Consider the following 19,753-nt stretch of genomic DNA (forward strand, 5'->3'; position numbering starts at 1 on the left):
TGTGTGGTATGCCATTGCATATGCACACGCACAGCTCATTCTGATGTGTGCATGTTCAGAGAAAAGCCTGCAGAGCAGCCCAGCTCTGGTTTTAGGTGGCACAAATTCCCCCACCCGGTTGACATGGTGAGATTGCTTGCGCTTCAGCCTCTGGTGTGGTTCTGTCCAAGAATAAGATCTGTGTGGAGTGGGATCAGAGGTGTCAGAGCTCTGATCGCAGAATCCTTAAGAACTCCATTTCTATATGAAATTGCTGAAAAAGCACAAAGCATCCAGGCAGATTCCATCTGCTGTCCTTGTGTAATAGCGGTCATCTACAGGAGTTTCCACAGCCATTGATGTTGCCGTGTTGGTTCCTCGATCCTCCTCAGGCAGGATTTTAACAGGGAGGTAAGGAGGTGTGTGTGACCTTTGGGTGCTCAACTTTCCCTGCTCGTCTGGTCTCAGCAGAGATGGTGTGTCCTCTTGCCAGTGTTGACTCATTCTGATACGTGCACATAGACACGAAACCCTGCACAGCAGCACAGCAGCACAGCTCTGGTGTTGTGTCGTGGAAATTCTCCCACCCAACTGGTATTTTGGGTGTGCTTGCGTTTCAGCCTTTGGTGTGGTTCTCTCGAGGAATAAAATCCCTGCAGAGTGGGATCTGAGGTGTCCCAGCTGTAATCACAGACACTCTAAAAATGTGCAGCTCTGTGGTGTTCCCATTGGAGATTGCTGAGAAGGGGCAAAAGGCTTCCGGGTGCAGTTCATGTGTCTGGGAAGAGTCTGCCAGGCACTGTGTGGCTTTGCATTCCTCCATAGTTTCTTTCTGCCAGTTGTGAGGGAAGGTGAGGATGTGCAAAAGCCTGGGTTGTGCTCAGAGTGGGGTTTAGAGCTGGGGCGTGTTGTTGGGTTAGAGCAGTATCTGGGTCTTGTAGTTGTGATCCTGCTAGTGGCACCGAGCAGGGCCTGGTCATGTGTTAAGGGTGAGGGTGACTTTGAGCGGGGAAGAGGGTTGCCTGGGGGGAATGGAGATGCTGGGTTGAACACGGCCTGTGTCATTGTGGGAGGACTGGAGAATGTCTGCTCAGCCCTGGAGATGACATTTGCCATGGCACGGGACAGAGTATATTCCAGAAGAAATCCTTGAGAAGACTCCCAGCACACACTGCTACTTTCCCACAACCTTCTTGGGACCTCCAGAAGTTCCACATATGGTAAGGCACTGGTGATCTTTGTGGTATTACTGATTGTTAAGTCATGTGATAGACATGCCTTTAGTTCCTTTCTTTTGACATGGAATGTTACTGCTCAAGTGGAAAATTTTGCACATTTTGGTCACGGAGCCACCCTTCACCGAATATCTCTGTGTTATCTTTCTGCTCTGAGTCTTGCTAAGCAGGGGAAGAAGTTCTCTCTCTATTCAAGATGTTGGCAGTCCTTTGGTTTCAGTACAGTGGAATGGGTCTGGTTTCCTTCTCTGCTCTTACCAAAACCTCCCACCCTTTTGTGTTTTTCTTCTCTCTCATTGGCAGTGTGTTGGTAATGGTTGGTGAGATGCAGCCTGCTGAGTTCTGCAGCTGTCAGTCAGGTTGCAGATATTTCAGTGGTTGGCCATCAGTGTAAGATGTTGCTTTTCCCACTCTCTGGAGCCGAGGTTGACATTCACAAAATGTTCTTGGCTTTCACGTCTCCCTCTTGCTTCCGCTGTGATAGCAGTACATAATGGAGCACTGCGCACTGTTGAGTGGTTTCAAAGCTTTTAGAGAACTATAGTAGTTTCTTTCTTGACAGAAATCACTGTTAATTTTAAGGTAAAATGTCTCTCAGAGCCAGCTGGCCTGTCCTGAAAATGTTTCTTTTCCAGAAGAAGCAACCACGAATTCTACAGGTGAGTTTCTTGTACCTAAAGAGGCTGTATTTGAGATACTGTACTTCTGTTCCCGTTCAGTCGTGGTACCTTCATGTTGGGTCAACCAAATGTGTCCTGGATCGTAATGCCTATAGGTTTGGACAGCAAAGCACCGCCACCTGCTTTTGTTCCTGCTTCTGCTGCTTGCAGGAACAGCATGAGCTGATGGCAGAAGGACAGATGGGGAGGACCCCAGTGCATTTCTGGGAGTGGATGTGTTTAGCATAGATGGGATTTCATATCCAAACCTCTGTGGTCTTCCCTTCGTGGCGTTTGTTTGGCTGAGTGACGCATGGCTCACATTAATGATGGAGTTCATGGGTACCAAGGTTCTTGGAGTGTTGTTCTGGCAGTGCGTGCCTGCCTGCAAGAAGAGGCAAGGGCTTGACATGTGGTGAGAAGCTGGAAAAAGTAGCTCTTCATCGGGGTGCAGGGAGAGTGCTTGGGAGCTGTGGTTGCGCCATGCCTTTTCAGCTTTCTTGGAGGATTGGTTGCTGGGCTGGATTTCCCGAAGGGAAGACTGCCCTGGATTTCCTGAACTCTTTGGAGCCTGTTTCATGAAGGTCTGAGTACCTTGGCCTTGGGCTTTTGTCTCTGATGGCGGTGGATTGTGTTCTGATGTGGCAGAGCTGTTCTTTGCCATGTGATGGCCTTGCTGTGTTGTTTGCTGGTTCCTTGAGAGGACTGGGGGCTGCAAAGTATGTCCTCCTTCCTGAAGGTGAGAGGTGGTGAAGGGGAAGCCCCCCTGTCTTGCGTAGACTGGAGGAAAGCAGGAATGACGTTCCCCACCCGGATGGCTGGCAGGCAGAAGGGAAGAGTCATGAGAGCTCTTGCGAAAAGGCATGTTCATCCTTGATATCGAGCGCGGTGTAGGCATGTAGAAAACATTTTGTTAAAGGCAAAAATGAAAAGAAGAAACAAATATGGAAGCAGCAATGTGGAAGCAAGGGTAGGGCAGGTCAGGTAAAAAAAAAGAAACAGGAGGAGATGGAAAAGCAGACGAAAAAGAAAAAAGATGAAGAGAGAAGTGAGAAAGGAGGGAGAGGAAAGACTGTATGCAAGGAAGAAGCAAGCATGTAAAGAGAGAAGGAAGAAAAGAATGGAAAGGAGGAAGAGATGGTATGGGAGATGACCAGCATCACCGCCGTTATCTCTGCATGCCGAATGGAGGTGAGGAGCTCGGCATCCTGGGTGCTCCAAGGCGCTGTGCAAGGCTTGATGAAAGGTGGAGGAAGAGGAGTGGGAGCTCATGCCTTAGGGCATGTCCGTGCTGCATGGGGTGAGGGTGGTGTAGTCATCTAGAAAAGATGTTGGTGAAGGAGCCAAGGAAGAGACAAAGAGAGGACAGGGACGAGAAGGTGGAAGAAGAGCAGGAAGGAAGGAAAAATGTAGAGAAAGTGAAGGAAACGAGAACAAAGCAAGCAACAGAGAGAAAGAAGATAAAGGATGATAAGATGGATGAGTTTATTAGCATGCCCGATCGCTCTGGATTGCTGGACACAGAAAGGCGGGGAGGGAGATAAAGGGAGAGATAACGAAAGGAGGAAAGAGCGGAAGAGAGGAAGTGAGTAAGGAAGAAAGATGACAAAGACGAGAGTGATGAAGAAACCTTAAAGCAGATGACCAGGGCGCGCCGATGTTACCTTGCAGGAGTATCGCAGAAGGAAGGTGAAAGAGGAGGAAGGAAACTATGGGAGTAAAAAGCAAGGAAGAAGGGAAGGGCTGATGAGAAGATGTCCAGCACGGGACGACATCACCTGTAGACGCTGAACGGCTTCGGTCCCTAACAGCCTCCGCCTTGGTTAGTGTCCCTCTCTCCGGCACCGGTGGCCGGTAATTAGCGCTGATGGTCCGCAATTAGCGCTGATGGCCCCGGCATTGAGGGCCACCGCCGCGGCGGTGAGGGGACTGGCGATGTGCCAGCGTGGGGTAAAGGAGGGAGCATGGTGGAAAAAGAAGGGAAAGGGGAGTAAAGGAAAGGGCACGGAAGGCAAGAACGAAAAGGATAAGGGAGAGAAGGAGGAGGCGGAAGAGGCGGAAGGAGAAAAGAGCAGAAAGAGAAGAAAGGAACGAGGCAAGAGAAGGGAAGAAAAGGAATTGTGGGAAGAAAGAAGGGGACCGTACGAAATGAAACGTCAGAAAGAGGAGGAAGAGGAGGAAGGCAGGCATGCAAGCCAAAGGCAGGCAGTGAGGAGACGGACAGCAAGAGGAAGAGGCGGGGGGAGCAGCCGAGCGAGCGGTGGGAGGTGGCCGGCGCGGGTCCGCGGTCGCTGTCGGGGAGCGTGCGAGGCGGCGGAGCAGCACACGGTGTCGCTGCAGGCTCAGGAACGGCGGCGGAGCGGCGCGGCGGCTCCGCCCCGGTGCGGCGGAGAGCCCGGCTGTGAGCGCGGGGGGGGCGGCGCGGCGCGGTGCAGTCAGCAGAGCCGGCGCGTCCGGGCGGCGGGCGGGGAGCCGTGCGGGGCCCGTGCGGGAAGGGCGGCGGGTGCGATGGGCGTGTGGTGGGCGCCCGCGGTGCGGGTGCTGGTGCTGCAGGCGGCCTGGGCGCTGGGCGGCGGGCAGGTGCGCTACTCGGTGCCGGAGGAAGCCAAGGCCGGGACGGTGGTGGGCCGCCTGGCGCAGGACCTGGGCCTGGAGGCGGGCGAGGCGGAGGCGCGGCGGCTGCGGCTGGTGGCGCAGGGCCGGCGGGCGAGCGTGGAGGTGAGCGGGGCGAGCGGGGCGCTGGTGGTGAGCTCGCGGCTGGACCGGGAGGAGCTGTGCGGGAAGAGCGCGCCGTGCGCCCTGCGCCTGGAGGTGCTGGTGGAGCGGCCGCTGCGCGTCTTCCACGTGGAGCTGGAGGTCACCGACATCAACGACAACGCCCCGCTCTTCCCCGCCGCCCGCAAAAACCTCAGTTTACCGGAGAACTCCCCCGCCGAATCCCGGTTCCCGCTGGAGGGCGCGTCGGATGCAGATATCGGAGCCAACGCGCAGCTCTCCTATGCGCTCAGCCCCAACGAGCACTTTACGCTCGATGTTAAGTCCTCTGATGAAAATAGGAAATCCCTGTTCCTGGTTCTGGTGAAACCGCTGGACCGCGAGTCGGTGGCTGTGCACCGTCTGGTGCTGACGGCGAGTGACGGGGGCCGGCCGCCGCTGACGGGCACGGTGGAGCTGGTGATCTCGGTGCTGGACGCCAACGACAATGCGCCCCAGTTCAACCAGTCGGTGTATAAAGCGCAGCTGCCGGAGAGCGCTACCGAGGGGACGCTGGTGGCGCGGGTGAACGCCACGGATCCGGACGACGGAATCAATAAGGACTTTTCTTACAGCATCGTCAGTTTGGATCCTGCCGGTAACGGAGACCTTTTCACCATTGATCCGAAGACGGGCGAGATCCGTCTGACGGGCGCCCTGGACTTTGAAGACGTGCATTTACACGAGATACAAATCGAAGCGAGAGACAAAGGTTCCCTCCCATTGTCGGGTCACTGCAGCGTGGAGCTGGAGGTGCTGGACGTGAACGACAACGCGCCGGAGGTGTGGGTGACGTCGCTGTCGGTGCCGGTGCCGGAGGACGCGGCGGTGGGGACGGTGGTGGCGCTGCTGAGCGTGTCGGACCGGGACTCGGGGGCGAACGGTCGCGTGCGGTGCGCGGTGTGGCCGGCGTCGCCGTTCGGGCTGGTGGCGACGTTCGCGGGCTCGTACTCGCTGGTGCTGCGGGAGGCGCTGGACCGCGAGCGGGTGGCGGAGTACGAGGTGGAGGTGCGGGCGGAGGACGGCGGGGCGCCGCCGCTGCGCGCCAGCCGCGGGGTGCGCGTGCCGGTGTCGGACGTGAACGACAACGCGCCGGCGTTCGCGCAGGCCGTGTACACGGTGCTGGCGCGGGAGAACAACGCGGCGGGCGCGGAGCTGGCGCGGCTGTGGGCGCGGGACCCGGACGAGGCGGGCAACGGGCGCGTGAGCTACTCGGTGGCGGAGGGCGGCGGCGGCGCGGTGTCGGGCGGGGTGTGGCGGGCGGCGTCGAGCTACGTGTCGGTGGACGCGGAGAGCGGTCGGCTGTGGGCGCTGCAGCCGCTGGACTACGAGGAGCTGCAGGTGCTGCAGTTCGAGGTGCGGGCGGTGGACGCGGGGGAGCCGCCGCTGTGCGGCAACGCGACGGTGCAGCTCTTCGTGGTGGACGAGAACGACAACGCGCCGGCGCTGCTGCCTCCTGCCGGCGGCGGGCCAGGCCCCGGGGCCGCGGGCGAGGCGGCGTCGGGGCCGGGCTCGGGGGCGCTGTGGGCGTGGGCGGCGTGGGGGGCGCCGGCGGGGCAGGTGGTGGCGAAGATCCGCGCGGTGGACGCGGACTCGGGCTACAACGCGTGGCTGCGCTACGAGCTGTGGGAGCCGCGGGGGAAGGGCCCGTTCCGCGTGGGGCTGTACAGCGGCGAGGTGAGCACGGCGCGGGCGCTGGAGGAGGCGGACGGCCCGCGGCAGCGGCTGGTCATCGTGGTGCGGGACCACGGGGAGCCGGCGCGCTCGGTCACGGCCACGCTGAGCGTGTCGCTGGTGGAGGGCGCCGAGGCGGCGCTGGCGGCCGCGGGCTCGTCGGGGCCGGGGCCGGGGCTGCGTGCGGCGGCGGGCGCGGAGGGCGACGCGGCGGCGGCGGCGGCGGCGTCGACGAACGTGTGGCTGGTGGTGGCCATCTGCGCGGTGTCGAGCCTGTTCCTGCTGGCCGTGGTGCTGTACGGGGCGTCGCGGTGGGCGCCGCGGGCGGCCGTGCTGTCGGGGCCCGGGCCGGCGACGCTGGTGTGCGCCAGCGAGGTGGGGAGCTGGTCGTACTCGCAGCGCCAGAGCCGGAGCCTGTGCGTGACGGACGGCGCGGGCAAGAGCGACCTGATGGTTTTCAGCCCCAACTTCCCGCCGCCGCCCGGCCCCGCGGCGAAGGAGACGCAGCCGGAGCCGCCCGCTCTGCTGGACACGGTCAGTGCCCCCCCCTTCCCCGCCCCTTCCCGCGACGCCCCTGCCCCTCTGTCGCCCTTGTTGCCCCCCCCCCCTGGCCGGCGGTGGCGGTGGCCGTGCTCAGCCCCCGGTGCCCGAGGGTGGTGGTCGCTGGGCAGGTGCTGGAGGCTCCTGACGGGACCGTTGCACCTGCCTTTGTGTCCTTGCCGGAGCCCCTTGACTCTTGGGGTACGGGAGGAATGAAGATCTGGCCGCACCCTGCAGCAGTTCTTGTCCACAGCTGAGGTTTGCTCATCAGCGTTTGGGTTTTTCTGTCAGAGGCTGGAATGAACGCCATTGCTGTTTAGAGCTGTTGCGACATGACCTTTAGGAAGAGTATTGCTCCCAGGGCTGCCCCATTTCCATCTGAGCTGGCTGAGGCATTGCCGAGCATGAAGAGTCCGCAGTAGAGCATCTGCCCAATATTGTGTGTGTGATGCTTTTCTGTGTTCTTTATGGTGCTGTCATTGATGGGAAGGGTAAGCCAAAGTAGGTTTGAGCCCTGAGGTGGGAAAGGAAGCTGTGTCATGTTCCAGAGATGAACGTGGTAGTGACATGAGTAGGGCCTGGACCGTGTCCTGACGTGAAGGAGGACCTTGTGTAGTGGGAAGACTTGCCTGCAGGAAATAGTAATCCTTGGGAAGACTGTAGGCTATGTTATAAGATGATAAGTATGGGAGATGATGTGTTTGTCTTGATAATGCATTTCCCAGAGTGGGGAATGTAGGATGCTTAGAGGAAAGCACGGGGTAGGATGGCCATAAAGGATTCTTTTAAAGATGATTGTTTCCCAGGCTCCAAGGGCCTGGAGATGGAGGCCATCTGGATCTTGAGACAGTGTGTGTTACTGAGATGCCCTCAATGTCCTTGTGGTGTGTTGTCCTTGGCTGGATGCCAGGTGCCTCCCCCCAACCTGAGCTGCTGTATCATTTGTATCATTCCACTCTTTAGACAAACACGGGGAAAAAATAAGCTGAAAAAAACCCGCTTGTGATCCAAGATAAGGAGTCAGTGGTAAAGTATCTGCCTGACACTGGGAGTGTGATGACGTCATATGATCTTAATGTTACTGTCATTGATGGGAAGGGTAAGTAAAAGTAGGTTTGAGCCTTGAGGTGGGAAAGGAAACGGTGTCATGTCCCAGAGGTTAATGTGGCAGTGGCACTGAGTAGGGCCTGTCTCTGTCCGTGTCAGAAGTTGCACTTGTGGAATCTAAGGAAAGCAAAAGGAGTTATTCTCTATCTCCAGTCAGCAGGTGATGTTCAGCCATTCCCAGGAAGCAGGCCCTCCAGCAGGGGTAGTGGTTGCTCTGTAAGACAATTGTTGTAAGGAACGAATGCCCCACCATCGTCCTCCTTTCTGTTAGCTTTTATATCTGAGCAAACATCATATGGTATGGAATATGCCTTTGGTCACTTCTGGTCAGCTGCCCTGGCTTTGTCCCCTCCTGAGATCTTGCTGACCTCTGGTGGTGATTGTTCCCCAGGCACTATTTATTCCTTATTTCTATTGTTGGCTACTGATCATGCTGGTAACAGCTGTGGTTTCTTGTGGAAAACTCTGTCCTCCTCCTCTTTGTTTCGCCTTTGCAAGAGAGGTGATGCCAGGTGTCATCTCCCAGGTATGTGAAGTTTCCATCTGTGAGGCTGAAGTATTACAAAACATGAAAGCTCAGTGGCCGAGTGTGTCTTCCACTGTGTGTATGATATCATTGCTATGGTTTTTATGGTGCTTCCATTGGTGGGAACGGTTGTGGATATGTGTTCCTGGCTGGAGAAGTGGCGTGGCATACACATCAACCTCCTCAACCAAATTCTCCTATGCAGTAGATACGATTTGCTTTATTGGTGAGCTCCTCAACAATGTGCGTTGGTCTCTCTCAGCATGAAATCAATGTCCTTTGCTATTAGAGCTGTCCCAACATGACCTCAACAAAGACTGTTGCTCTCAGGTGTGTAACATTTCCATCTGAAATTGCCAAAGCATTGCCAGTCCTGAAGGGCCTGCTGCAGAGAGTTTGCTGGACACAGTGTATGTGATACCATTTGTATGCCTTTTATGGTGCTGTCATTGATGGGAAGGGGAAGCAAAAGTTGGACTGAACCTTGGGGTGGGAAAGAAACAGTGGCATGTCACAGAGGTGCATGTGGCAGTGACACTGAGAAGGGCCTGGCTTTCTTATGAAACCCTCTGTCCTCCTCCTCTTTCATTCTGCGTTGCAAGAGACATGATGCAGGGTGACAGCTGGGCCTTCCAGGTTTTCTCTCCCGGTGGTGTAATTTCTTGATTTTGTTTGGCTCTCCAGGGTAATTTTAAAAGTCAGAAAGGAAATAGGGACTTTTGCTATGGTTTTCTTCCAAGTATGTTGTTACTGTAGTTTGTGGTGCAAAGTGTTCAGGCAGAGGCGTGTGACCCAAGACAGGTGTTAGAAACGGGCATTTTCTCTTCCTGCTGCCCCTTTCTGCCAGGTTGTGGACTGCATTGCTGGCCGGTGAAATGTCATGTCATACTGTGGCCCGTTTTGATGTTCTTTCAACGTTTGATCAGCAGTGGCAACCTTAAAGAACCCATGTAAAACCTTGTTTTCAACCAAAAAAACAAACATCCCCAGACTGTCCTACCCCCTTCGAGAACATCCATCACAGTGCTGTGCTTGTTCAGCATTTTGGTTGCTCTCTTACTGCATGAAGTCAATACCCACTGCCATTAGAGCTGTCCCGATATCATGGGTTTATGAAAGGCAGGTCCCGCTTGACTGACCTGATCTCCTTCTCTGACAACATGTCCTGCCTAGTGGGTGAGGCAAAGGCTGTGGGTGTTGTCTACCTGGGCTTTAGTAAAGCCTTTGATCTTGTTTCCCACAGCATTCTCCTGGAGAAACTGGCTGCTCGTGGCTTGGGTGGGTGTACTCTTTGCTGGGTAAAAGGCTGGCTGTCTGGCCAAGCCCAAAGAGGGGTGTTGAATGGATTTAAAACGAGTTTGGGGCTGGTCACAAGTGGTGTTCCCCAGGGTTCAGTACTGGGAGGGGGGCAGTTCTGTTTAACCTCTTTATCAGTGGTCTGTGTGACGGGATCAGGTTAAGTTTGCAGATGACAGCAAGCTGGGCAAAAGTGTGTATCTGGTTGAGGGTAGGAAGGCTCTGCAGAGGGATCCAGACAGGTTGGGCCAGTGGGCTGAGGCCCATTGTATGGGGTTCAACAAGGCTCAGTGCCAAGTCCTGCACTTGGGTCACAACAACCCTCGCAACACTGCAGGCTGTGGGAAGAGTGGCTGCAAAGCATCCCAGAGGAAAAGAACCTGGGAGCGTTGTTTGACGGCCGGCTGTATATGAACTGGCAGTGTGCCCAGGTGGCCCAGAAGGGCCCTAGCATCCTGGCTTGTATCAGAAATAGTGTGGCCATCAGGACAAGGGAAATGATTGCGCCCCTGTACTCGGCACTGATGAGGCTGCAGCTTGAATAACAGTGTTCAGTTTTGGGCCCCTCACTGTGAGAATGACATTGAGGTGCCAGAGTGAGTCCGAAGAAGAGCAATGAAGCTGGGGAAGGGTCAAGCCCAAGTCTTATGAGGAGCGGCTGAGGGAACTGGCATTGTTTGGTTTGGAGAAAAGGTGGCTTGGGAGACCTCTACAACTACCTGAGAGGAGGTTGTAGCAAGCTGAGTGTGGGTCTCTTTTTCTCAAGCAGCAAGTGATAGGATGAGAGTAAATGGCCTTAAGTAGTGCCAGAGGAGGTTTAGATTGCATATTAGGAAACAATTCTTCTCCTAAGAGTTGGTCAAGCATTGGAACAGGCTGCCCAGGGGAGTGGTTGTGTCACTGTCCCTGGAAGTATCTAAAAGATGTGGTGCTTAGAGACATGGTTTAGTGCTGGACTTGGCAGTGTTAGGTTAATGATTTGACTCGGTGGTGTCTAGGGTCTTTTGCAACACAAATGATTCTATGATCATCTTTGGAAATAGTATTGCTTGGCGGTGTGTAAGATTTCCATCTGAGACTGCTAAAGCATTGTGAAACACGAAGGGCAAGCTGCAGAGAGTCTGCTGGACACGGTGTATATGACACCGTCTGTATGCTTTTCCATGGTACTCTCACTTACAAAAAAGGTCTGCAAAGCTGGGCTGAAAGGAAACTGGCATGTTTGTGGCCATGACTGTGGCAGTGGTGCTGAGTGGGGCCTGGGCGTCTCCTGATGCGAAGGGTGATCTTGAGCAGTGGGAAGACTTGCCTGAGGGAACTGGAAGTTTGATGTTCTCCATGCTGTTCCTGACAGGTGAGAAGTCATCTGCCATATGCAGCTTTGGTCACTTGCTTTTAATGGGGAATGGTGTTGGTCAAGCAGAAGCTTTTTCAAATTTGATCAGATTTGGCCAGCCTTCTCTGAATCTCTCTTTGGTTACCTCTTGTGGGAGAAGAGGATGGAGAATGTCTGATCATTCCTGACAGGAGATAAGAATATGAGAGGAGGATAGAGAATGTCTGAAGAGAGCTGTATGTGAGGAGGATGGAGAATGTCTGATCTGACAGGAGGTAAGAGAGCAACTGGGTCTTACAAAGGAAAGTAAGAAAGATAAACATGGATATCTAGCTAAAAGGTTTTTACATGCTTGTAATGATGTATAGCTATGCAAATGCATTAATGGTTTCCACCCTGAGCCTGGTGGTACATAGAGCTGGAATTTGTATCTGGGCTCAAAGATATAAATATGACCTTCTCTGCACAATTAAGTGTCTCTGGTTGCACCACAACCTGAGTCTGTGCATTCACATGCCAAAATATTTGCCCCCAAAATGGGGTTTGAGTAGGCGACTCATGGAGCCGGAACCAGTGGCGTGGCCCGACTGAACCAGCATCCATGGAAATTTTAACTTTATGCACCCGCGACCTGCAATGAAGGTGAGCTGTCAGGAACCATGGGAGGGAAGTTATTCCGAGATCAGCAGCACAGCCTGGACCTATTGCAACAGCCGCTCAGAAATGAGCTGTGATGGGTCCACAGATAGTGACTTTGTTAGGATGGATCCATCACAAAGTGCCAGACTTTCTGCCTGATGGCACTTTGCAAATTACTGCCTGACAAGCAGTTGGCAGACGATTGTATGCTGCTGCTGCAGAGGGGGACTCTGTGACGGGAAAGCATTTATCAACTTGGTGGCAAATCCTGACTACTCTTCACCAAGTGTTGACTAATTCTACTAACAGTGCTAAACCAGGGGAAGCTGTAAACTCCACTGATAGCGTGACTCTTCTCAACACACTGTCAATGATGGCGACTCTGTCCTCACCTCCCCTGCCCCCAAAGCTACCATCGCCAGTTGCAGTGACCCTCACAGCACAGGACCAAGTGCAGGAACAGGACAACTCAGACAACGATTCCATTGACACTATGAAACCTTTTGATCCAGGTCCTGTAGATGCAGAAAAGGAACCAGACCTTTTTCGTCCACCCACCCCCGCCACAAGTGGACTGTGTTTTTGGGGAGGGTGAAAGGGTGTCCAGGGTATCAGTGGCCTAAATGCAAGCGGGAAGCGATTAAGCGAGGGGATTTGAGAGTCATAATGGCATGTCCCAAATTTTATCGGCCAAATCAGTCTCCAGATTGGCAGCCTGTGCAATATGAGGCTTTAAAGAGTTAAGAAAAGCAGTGCAGGAAGGGGGGCTTCATAGTACATTCACTATCTCCCTTCTTGAAGCGATGGCAGAGTCTTATACACTCACGCCGCATGATTGGAGGTCATTGCTTCATATGGTACTAACTCTGACGCAGTATATGATGTGGTTATCTGATTTTTGTGAGCTGTGTGTAGTGGCCTTGATTGAAAACCTAAATCAGGGAATTGCTGTTAGCTATGAGCAGTTGGCTGGAGAAAATAATTATGCCGCTTTTGTGACTTAGGCAGGGTATCCCAGGGACACCTATTTGCAAATTAAGGAGGTGGCTATTAAGGCAGTCCGGAAAATACCAGAAACTGGGTATACCTCTAGCGAGTCATTTGCCACAGTCTTGCAGGGTCCTAGAGAGTCATACACTACCTTTATTGATCGGCTTCAAAATATTTTGCAACAACAAGTCGAGAATGAGGAAGCTCGAGGCTTACTTTGAAAGCAACTAGCATATGATAATGCCAATGAAGACTGCAAATGGGCATTGCAGCCCCTTCGCATCACAACCCTATGCTGTCAGACATGATAAGATCATGTCAAAATATAGGGACCGCAGGACATGTTAAACAACCCCACCATGTGTCAAGTGTTCCTAACACAGACTTCACAGCAGACTGTAATTCTCAGGTTGAGTTCTGGAATGCAGCATATTTTTGCTTCTCTAATCTCTTCTGTAGGTACAGCACACACTCTTAATAAGTTAGGCTGCTGGCTTGCTAAAGAAAGTAATATTACAAGCACTGCTCTTTCTGGCTTATTAGCAGATGTTGATTCTGTCCATCATGTGTCGCTATAGAACCAAGCTGCTATTGATTTTTGTATTGTTAGCACAGGGACATGGGTGTGAAGACTTCGATGGGATGTGTTGCATGAATCTGAGTGACCACTCTGAATCAACTCACCAAAGCATACAAAACTTAGAAGTCTAAACAAAAATCTGCAGCAGAGCAAGGGGTGGGATGCCTTTGGTCTCTTCTCATGACTGGGAAACTTCAGGCAGTGGATCAAAAGTATTGCAGAATTTATTATAATTGCCTTAACTGTCTTATTGATGTTTGGCTTCTGTCTCCCATGCCTTTTTTCCTGGGTTCAGCGTTTAGTTAACTGTAACACAAATCAGGTCATGCTTACCCAGCTACACACAACCTTTGCCTTGTTGCAGTTAACAATAAAAAAAGGTGGAGACATGGGAGAGGAGGGTGGAGAATGTCTGAAAAGAGATGTTTGTGAGGAGGATGGAGAATGTCTGATCTGACAGGAGATGAGAACAACTGGGTCTTACAAAGGAAATTAAGAAAGATAAACATGGATATCTAGCCAAAAGGTGTTTACATGCTTGTAATGATATATAGCTATATAACTGCATGAACGACCTGAGCCTGGTGGTATATAGAGCTGGAATTTTTATCTGGGCTCAAAGATATAAGTATGACCTTCTCTGCACAATAAAGTGTCTCTGGTTGCAACACAGTCTAAGACCATGCCTTCATACGTCACAACCTCTCTGCTCTCATTCTTGCCAGGGAGCAGAAGTGCCCTACATACTCAAGAAATCAGCAACACTTGCGTTTCAATACATTGGAATGGGATCCTATGGTTCTCTTCTCCTCTCATAGAAAATTATATGTCCCTTATTTTCTTCTTTCACATCGACAATATGTTGGTAACAGTGGAGGAGATGAAATGCTGAATTTTGGCAGCTGTCAGGTGGCAGAGTTTCAGGCACTTGGGTGTCAGTGTGGAGGGTGGTTTCCCAGTCTTTGAACTGAAACTAACTTTAAGAAAATAGCCTTAGCTTTCTGGTGTCCCTCCTACTTCCCCTGTGATCACAGTGCATAAGGGAGCACTGTGCACTGCCCAGTGATATCAAGGCTTTTGCAGAATGTGGCTCGTTATGTCCCATCCACCTTCCAGAGAAATCTCTCATGATGTTAAGCCAAAGTGCCCCTTAGAACCAGTTCCTCTCCCCTAAACATGTTTCTTTTATGAAGAAGCAACCAGTGATGCTACAGGTAAGTCACTCGTGAGTTTGAGAGACAGCTGTACTTCTGTTCCTGTATAGGCATAGTATCTTCATGGTGGATGGATTGGGAGCTGGACTCGGTGATTGCTTTGATTGGAGCAGCAAAGCAGCACTGCCTACTGTCATTCCTTTCTTGCTGGTTCTGGGCACAGTGTGAGCAAGTGACAGAGAGTACAGATGGAGGAGCGACCTTAAAGCGTTTCTCGGAGTGGATGTGTTGGGCATCGAGGGGATGTTCTAATGAAAATGCCATGGTTTTAACTTTGTGGCTTTTGACAGGTGGGTCGTGCTAATGAGTGAGAGGTATTCCATGGGGACTAATGCCCCTGGGTGCCGAGGTTCTTGCTGTGTTGTGCTGGCAGAGCATGCCAGCCTGAAAGGAGAAGCAAGAGCTTGACTTTCAGCGTGGATGTGGAAAATGAGGCCAGAAGAACAGCTCTTCATCAAGGTGTATGAAGAATGCTTGGGAGCCGTGTTTGCCCCATGCTTTTTCAGCTTTCTTGGAGAATTAGTATACTGGGCTCTGATGGGTTTGAGTTGCCGAGAGAGAGAGTCCCCCGGGTTGTTTGGGCTCACTGGAGCCTTTCTGCAGAGATGTCGAAGTACCTGAGCGTTGAGCTTGTGCTTCAGATGGTGGTGGATTTTCTTCCATGAGAGGACAGGGGCTGTGGAGTGTGGCCTTCTTCCAGAACGGGAGGTGCAGGAGCAGTCTGTCTTCAGGAGACTGGAAGAAAGCGGGAAGGTTGTTCTGGTCTGGAGAGGTGGAAGTCGTCAGGGAAGAGGAGTGAGAGCTCATGCCAAAGGTCAAGTCCGTGCTCGATGTGGAGGGTGGTGTAATCATACAGGAAACTTGTTGGTTAAGGAGGCAAAGCAGAGTCAAAGAGAGAAGGAGAAGAGAAGGGAGGGAGGGTCAGGACAACAAAAAGAAGACAAACAGAAAAGAGTGGAAGGAAGGAAGGAAGGAACAGTGCCAAGCAAGAAGAGCAAGCAATAGCCAAGCATGCAAAAGAAAGAAGAGCGGGAGTAAGGAGGAAAGGATTAGCGAGTTTATTAACATGTCACCAAGGCTATTGCTGTGCCCAGAAATGCGTTGAGCAGAGAACGGAGGAAAGGAAGAAGGAGTGAGAAGTGGAAACCAGAAAGAAATAAAGGAAGATGCTAGGAAGAAATGGAGCAAGGCAGTAATTGAGGAAGGAAGATGACGAGGAGAAAGAAAGAACCGATAAAGTAGATGACTAGCACACACCGACCTTCCCTGTAGACTCCGACGGAGTTAGTCCCTAACAGCCTCCGCCTTGGTTAGTGTCCCTCTCTCCGGCACCGGTGGCCGGTAATTAGCGCTGATGATCCGCAATTAGCGCGGACGGCCCCGGCATTGAGGGCCACCGCCGCGGCGGTGAGGGGACTGGCGATGTGCCAGCGTGGGGTAAAGGAGGGGGCATGGTGGAAAAAGAAGGGAAAGGGGCGTAAAGAAAAGGGCACGGAAGGCAAGAACGAAACGGATAAGGGAGAGAAGGAGGAGGCGGAAGAGGCGGAAGGAGAAAAGAGCAGAAAGAGAAGAAAGGAACGAGGCAAGAGAAGGGAAGAAAAGGAATTGTGGGAAGAAAGAAGGGGACCGTACGAAATGAAACGTCAGAAAGAGGAGGAAGAGGAGGAAGGCAGGCATGCAAGCCAAAGGCAGGCAGTGAGGAGACGGACAGCAAGAGGAAGAGGCGGGGGGAGCAGCCGAGCGAGCGGTGGGAGGTGGCCGGCGCGGGTCCGCGGTCGCTGTCGGGGAGCGTGCGAGGCGGCGGAGCAGCACACGGTGTCGCTGCAGGCTCAGGAACGGCGGCGGAGCGGCGCGGCGGCTCCGCCCCGGTGCGGCGGAGAGCCCGGCTGTGAGCGCGGGGGGGGCGGCGCGGCGCGGTGCGGTCAGCAGAGCCGGCGCGTCCGGGCGGCGGCGGGGAGCCGTGCGGGGCGGGCGGCGGGTGCGATGGGCGTGTGGTGGGCGCCCGCGGTGCGGGTGCTGGTGCTGCAGGCGGCCTGGGCGCTGGGCGGCGGGCAGGTGCGCTACTCGGTGCCGGAGGAAGCCAAGGCCGGGACGGTGGTGGGCCGCCTGGCGCAGGACCTGGGCCTGGAGGCGGGCGAGGCGGAGGCGCGGCGGCTGCGGCTGGTGGCGCAGGGCCGGCGGGCGAGCGTGGAGGTGAGCGGGGCGAGCGGGGCGCTGGTGGTGAGCTCGCGGCTGGACCGGGAGGAGCTGTGCGGGAAGAGCGCGCCGTGCGCCCTGCGCCTGGAGGTGCTGGTGGAGCGGCCGCTGCGCGTCTTCCACGTGGAGCTGGAGGTCACCGACATCAACGACAACGCCCCGCTCTTCCCCGCCGCCCGCAAAAACCTCAGCATCGCAGAATTCACCACGCTGCCGGGGTCCCGGTTCCCGCTGGAGGGCGCGTCGGATGCAGATATCGGAGCCAACGCGCAGCTCTCCTATGCGCTCAGCCCCAACGAGCATTTCGCTCTGGATTTGCATCGCAGTGAAGAGTACCGAGAATCTCTGTTCCTGGTTCTTGCGAAACCGCTGGACCGCGAGTCGGTGGCTGTGCACCGTCTGGTGCTGACGGCGAGTGACGGGGGCCGGCCGCCGCTGACGGGCACGGTGGAGCTGGTTATCTCGGTACTGGACGCCAACGACAACGCGCCCCAGTTCAACCAGTCGGTATATAAAGCGCAGCTGCCGGAGAGCGCTACCGAGGGGACGCTGGTGGCGCGGGTGAACGCCACGGATCCGGACGAGGGAAGCAACAGGGAAATGACTTTTACATCAAACAATGTTTTTCCCCTAAAGGGGTTAAATTTTTTTATTTTAAATCCGAAGTCGGGTGAGATCCGTCTGACGGGCGCCCTGGACTTTGAAGACGTCCGTTCATACGAGATCCAGGTTGAAGCAACAGACAAAGGGACGCCGCCGCTGTCGGGTCACTGCAAGGTGGTGGTGGAGGTGCTGGACGTGAACGACAACGCGCCGGAGGTGTGGGTGACGTCGCTGTCGGTGCCGGTGCCGGAGGACGCGGCGGTGGGGACGGTGGTGGCGCTGCTGAGCGTGTCGGACCGGGACTCGGGGGCGAACGGTCGCGTGCGGTGCGCGGTGTGGCCGGCGTCGCCGTTCGGGCTGGTGGCGACGTTCGCGGGCTCGTACTCGCTGGTGCTGCGGGAGGCGCTGGACCGCGAGCGGGTGGCGGAGTACGAGGTGGAGGTGCGGGCGGAGGACGGCGGGGCGCCGCCGCTGCGCGCCAGCCGCGGGGTGCGCGTGCCGGTGTCGGACGTGAACGACAACGCGCCGGCGTTCGCGCAGGCCGTGTACACGGTGCTGGCGCGGGAGAACAACGCGGCGGGCGCGGAGCTGGCGCGGCTGTGGGCGCGGGACCCGGACGAGGCGGGCAACGGGCGCGTGAGCTACTCGGTGGCGGAGGGCGGCGGCGGCGCGGTGTCGGGCGGGGTGTGGCGGTCGGCGTCGAGCTACGTGTCGGTGGACGCGGAGAGCGGTCGGCTGTGGGCGCTGCAGCCGCTGGACTACGAGGAGCTGCAGGTGCTGCAGTTCGAGGTGCGGGCGGTGGACGCGGGGGAGCCGCCGCTGTGCGGCAACGCGACGGTGCAGCTCTTCGTGGTGGACGAGAACGACAACGCGCCGGCGCTGCTGCCTCCTGCCGGCGGCGGGCCGGGCCCCGGGGCCGCGGGCGAGGCGGCGTCGGGGCCGGGCTCGGGGGCGCTGTGGGCGTGGGCGGCGTGGGGGGCGCCGGCGGGGCAGGTGGTGGCGAAGATCCGCGCGGTGGACGCGGACTCGGGCTACAACGCGTGGCTGCGCTACGAGCTGTGGGAGCCGCGGGGGAAGGGCCCGTTCCGCGTGGGGCTGTACAGCGGCGAGGTGAGCACGGCGCGGGCGCTGGAGGAGGCGGACGGCCCGCGGCAGCGGCTGGTCATCGTGGTGCGGGACCACGGGGAGCCGGCGCGCTCGGTCACGGCCACGCTGAGCGTGTCGCTGGTGGAGGGCGCCGAGGCGGCGCTGGCGGCCGCGGGCTCGTCGGGGCCGGGGCCGGGGCTGCGTGCGGCGGCGGGCGCGGAGGGCGGCGCGGCGGCGGCGGCGGCGGCGTCGACGAACGTGTGGCTGGTGGTGGCCATCTGCGCGGTGTCGAGCCTGTTCCTGCTGGCCGTGGTGCTGTACGGGGCGTCGCGGTGGGCGCCGCGGGCGGCCGTGCTGTCGGGGCCCGGGCCGGCGACGCTGGTGTGCGCCAGCGAGGTGGGGAGCTGGTCGTACTCGCAGCGCCAGAGCCGGAGCCTGTGCGTGACGGACGGCGCGGGCAAGAGCGACCTGATGGTTTTCAGCCCCAACTTCCCGCCGCCGCCCGGCCCCGCGGCGAAGGAGACGCAGCCGGAGCCGCCCGCTCTGCTGGACACGGTCAGTGCCCCCCCCTTCCCCGCCCCTTCCCGCGACGCCCCTGCCCCTCTGTCGCCCTTGTTGCCCGCCCCCCTGGCCGGCGGTGGCGGTGGCCATGCTCAGCCCCCGATGCCCGAGGGTGGTGGTCGCTGAGCAGGTGCTGGAGGCTCCTGACGGGACCGTTGCACCTGCCTTTGTGTCCTTGCCGGAGCCCCTTGACTCTTGGGGTACGGGAGGAATGAAGATCTGGCCGCACCCTGCAGCAGTTCTTGTCCACAGCTGAGGTTTGCTCATCAGCGTTTGGGTTTTTCTGTCAGAGGCTGGAATGAACGCCATTGCTGTTTAGAGCTGTTGCGACATGGCCTTTGGGAAGAGTATTGCTCCCAGGGCTGCCCCATTTCCATCTGAGCTGGCTGAGGCATTCCCGAGCATGAAGAGTCCGCAGTAGAGCATCTGCCCCATATTGTGTGTGTGATGCCTTTCTGTGTTCTTTATGCATTTCCCAGAGTGGGGAATGTAGGATGCCTAGAGGAAAGCACGGGGCAGGATGGCCATAAAGGATTTTTTTAAAGATGATTGTTTCCCAGGCTCCAAGGGCCTGGAGATGGAGGCCATCTGGATCTTGAGACAGTGTGTTTTACTGAGATGCCCACAATGTCCTTGTGGTGTGTTGTCCTTGGCTGGATGCCAGGTGCCTCCTCGAACTACTGTGTCATTCCTATCTACAGTCAAACACAGGGAGAAAACGAGCTGAAAAAACCCCACTTGTGGTCCAAGATAAGGAGTCAGCAGTAAAGTATCTGCC

At 55.9% G+C, this 19,753-nt stretch overlaps 2 protein-coding genes across 2 annotated transcripts; both read left to right on the forward strand.

Annotated features, from left to right (window-relative positions):
• Positions 1-4,343: 4,343 nt before the first annotated feature.
• On the forward strand, positions 4,344-7,436 carry LOC130153610 (protocadherin alpha-13-like). Its single transcript, XM_056348688.1, has one exon. It carries the CDS (start codon positions 4,382-4,384, stop codon positions 7,055-7,057), a length of 2,676 nt encoding a protein of 891 aa, XP_056204663.1. The 5' UTR covers positions 4,344-4,381; the 3' UTR covers positions 7,058-7,436.
• A 6,763-nt stretch (positions 7,437-14,199) lies between these two features.
• Positions 14,200-19,207, forward strand: LOC130153606 (protocadherin alpha-2-like). Its single transcript, XM_056348685.1, has one exon. The coding sequence runs from the start codon at positions 15,952-15,954 to the stop codon at positions 19,099-19,101; it is 3,150 nt and encodes a 1,049-aa protein (XP_056204660.1). The 5' UTR covers positions 14,200-15,951; the 3' UTR covers positions 19,102-19,207.
• Positions 19,208-19,753: the final 546 nt, after the last annotated feature.

This window comes from Falco biarmicus, chromosome 8, assembly GCF_023638135.1.
Source record: "Falco biarmicus isolate bFalBia1 chromosome 8, bFalBia1.pri, whole genome shotgun sequence".
NCBI classification, from domain to species: Eukaryota; Metazoa; Chordata; class Aves; order Falconiformes; family Falconidae; genus Falco; species Falco biarmicus.

Excerpts from the sequence above, each read along its gene's own strand:
- LOC130153606 (XM_056348685.1), top strand. The coding sequence starts at position 15,952 with ATGTGCCAGCGTGGGGTAAAGGAGGGGGCATGGTGGAAAAAGAAGGGA.
- LOC130153610 (XM_056348688.1), top strand. The coding sequence starts at position 4,382 with ATGGGCGTGTGGTGGGCGCCCGCGGTGCGGGTGCTGGTGCTGCAGGCG.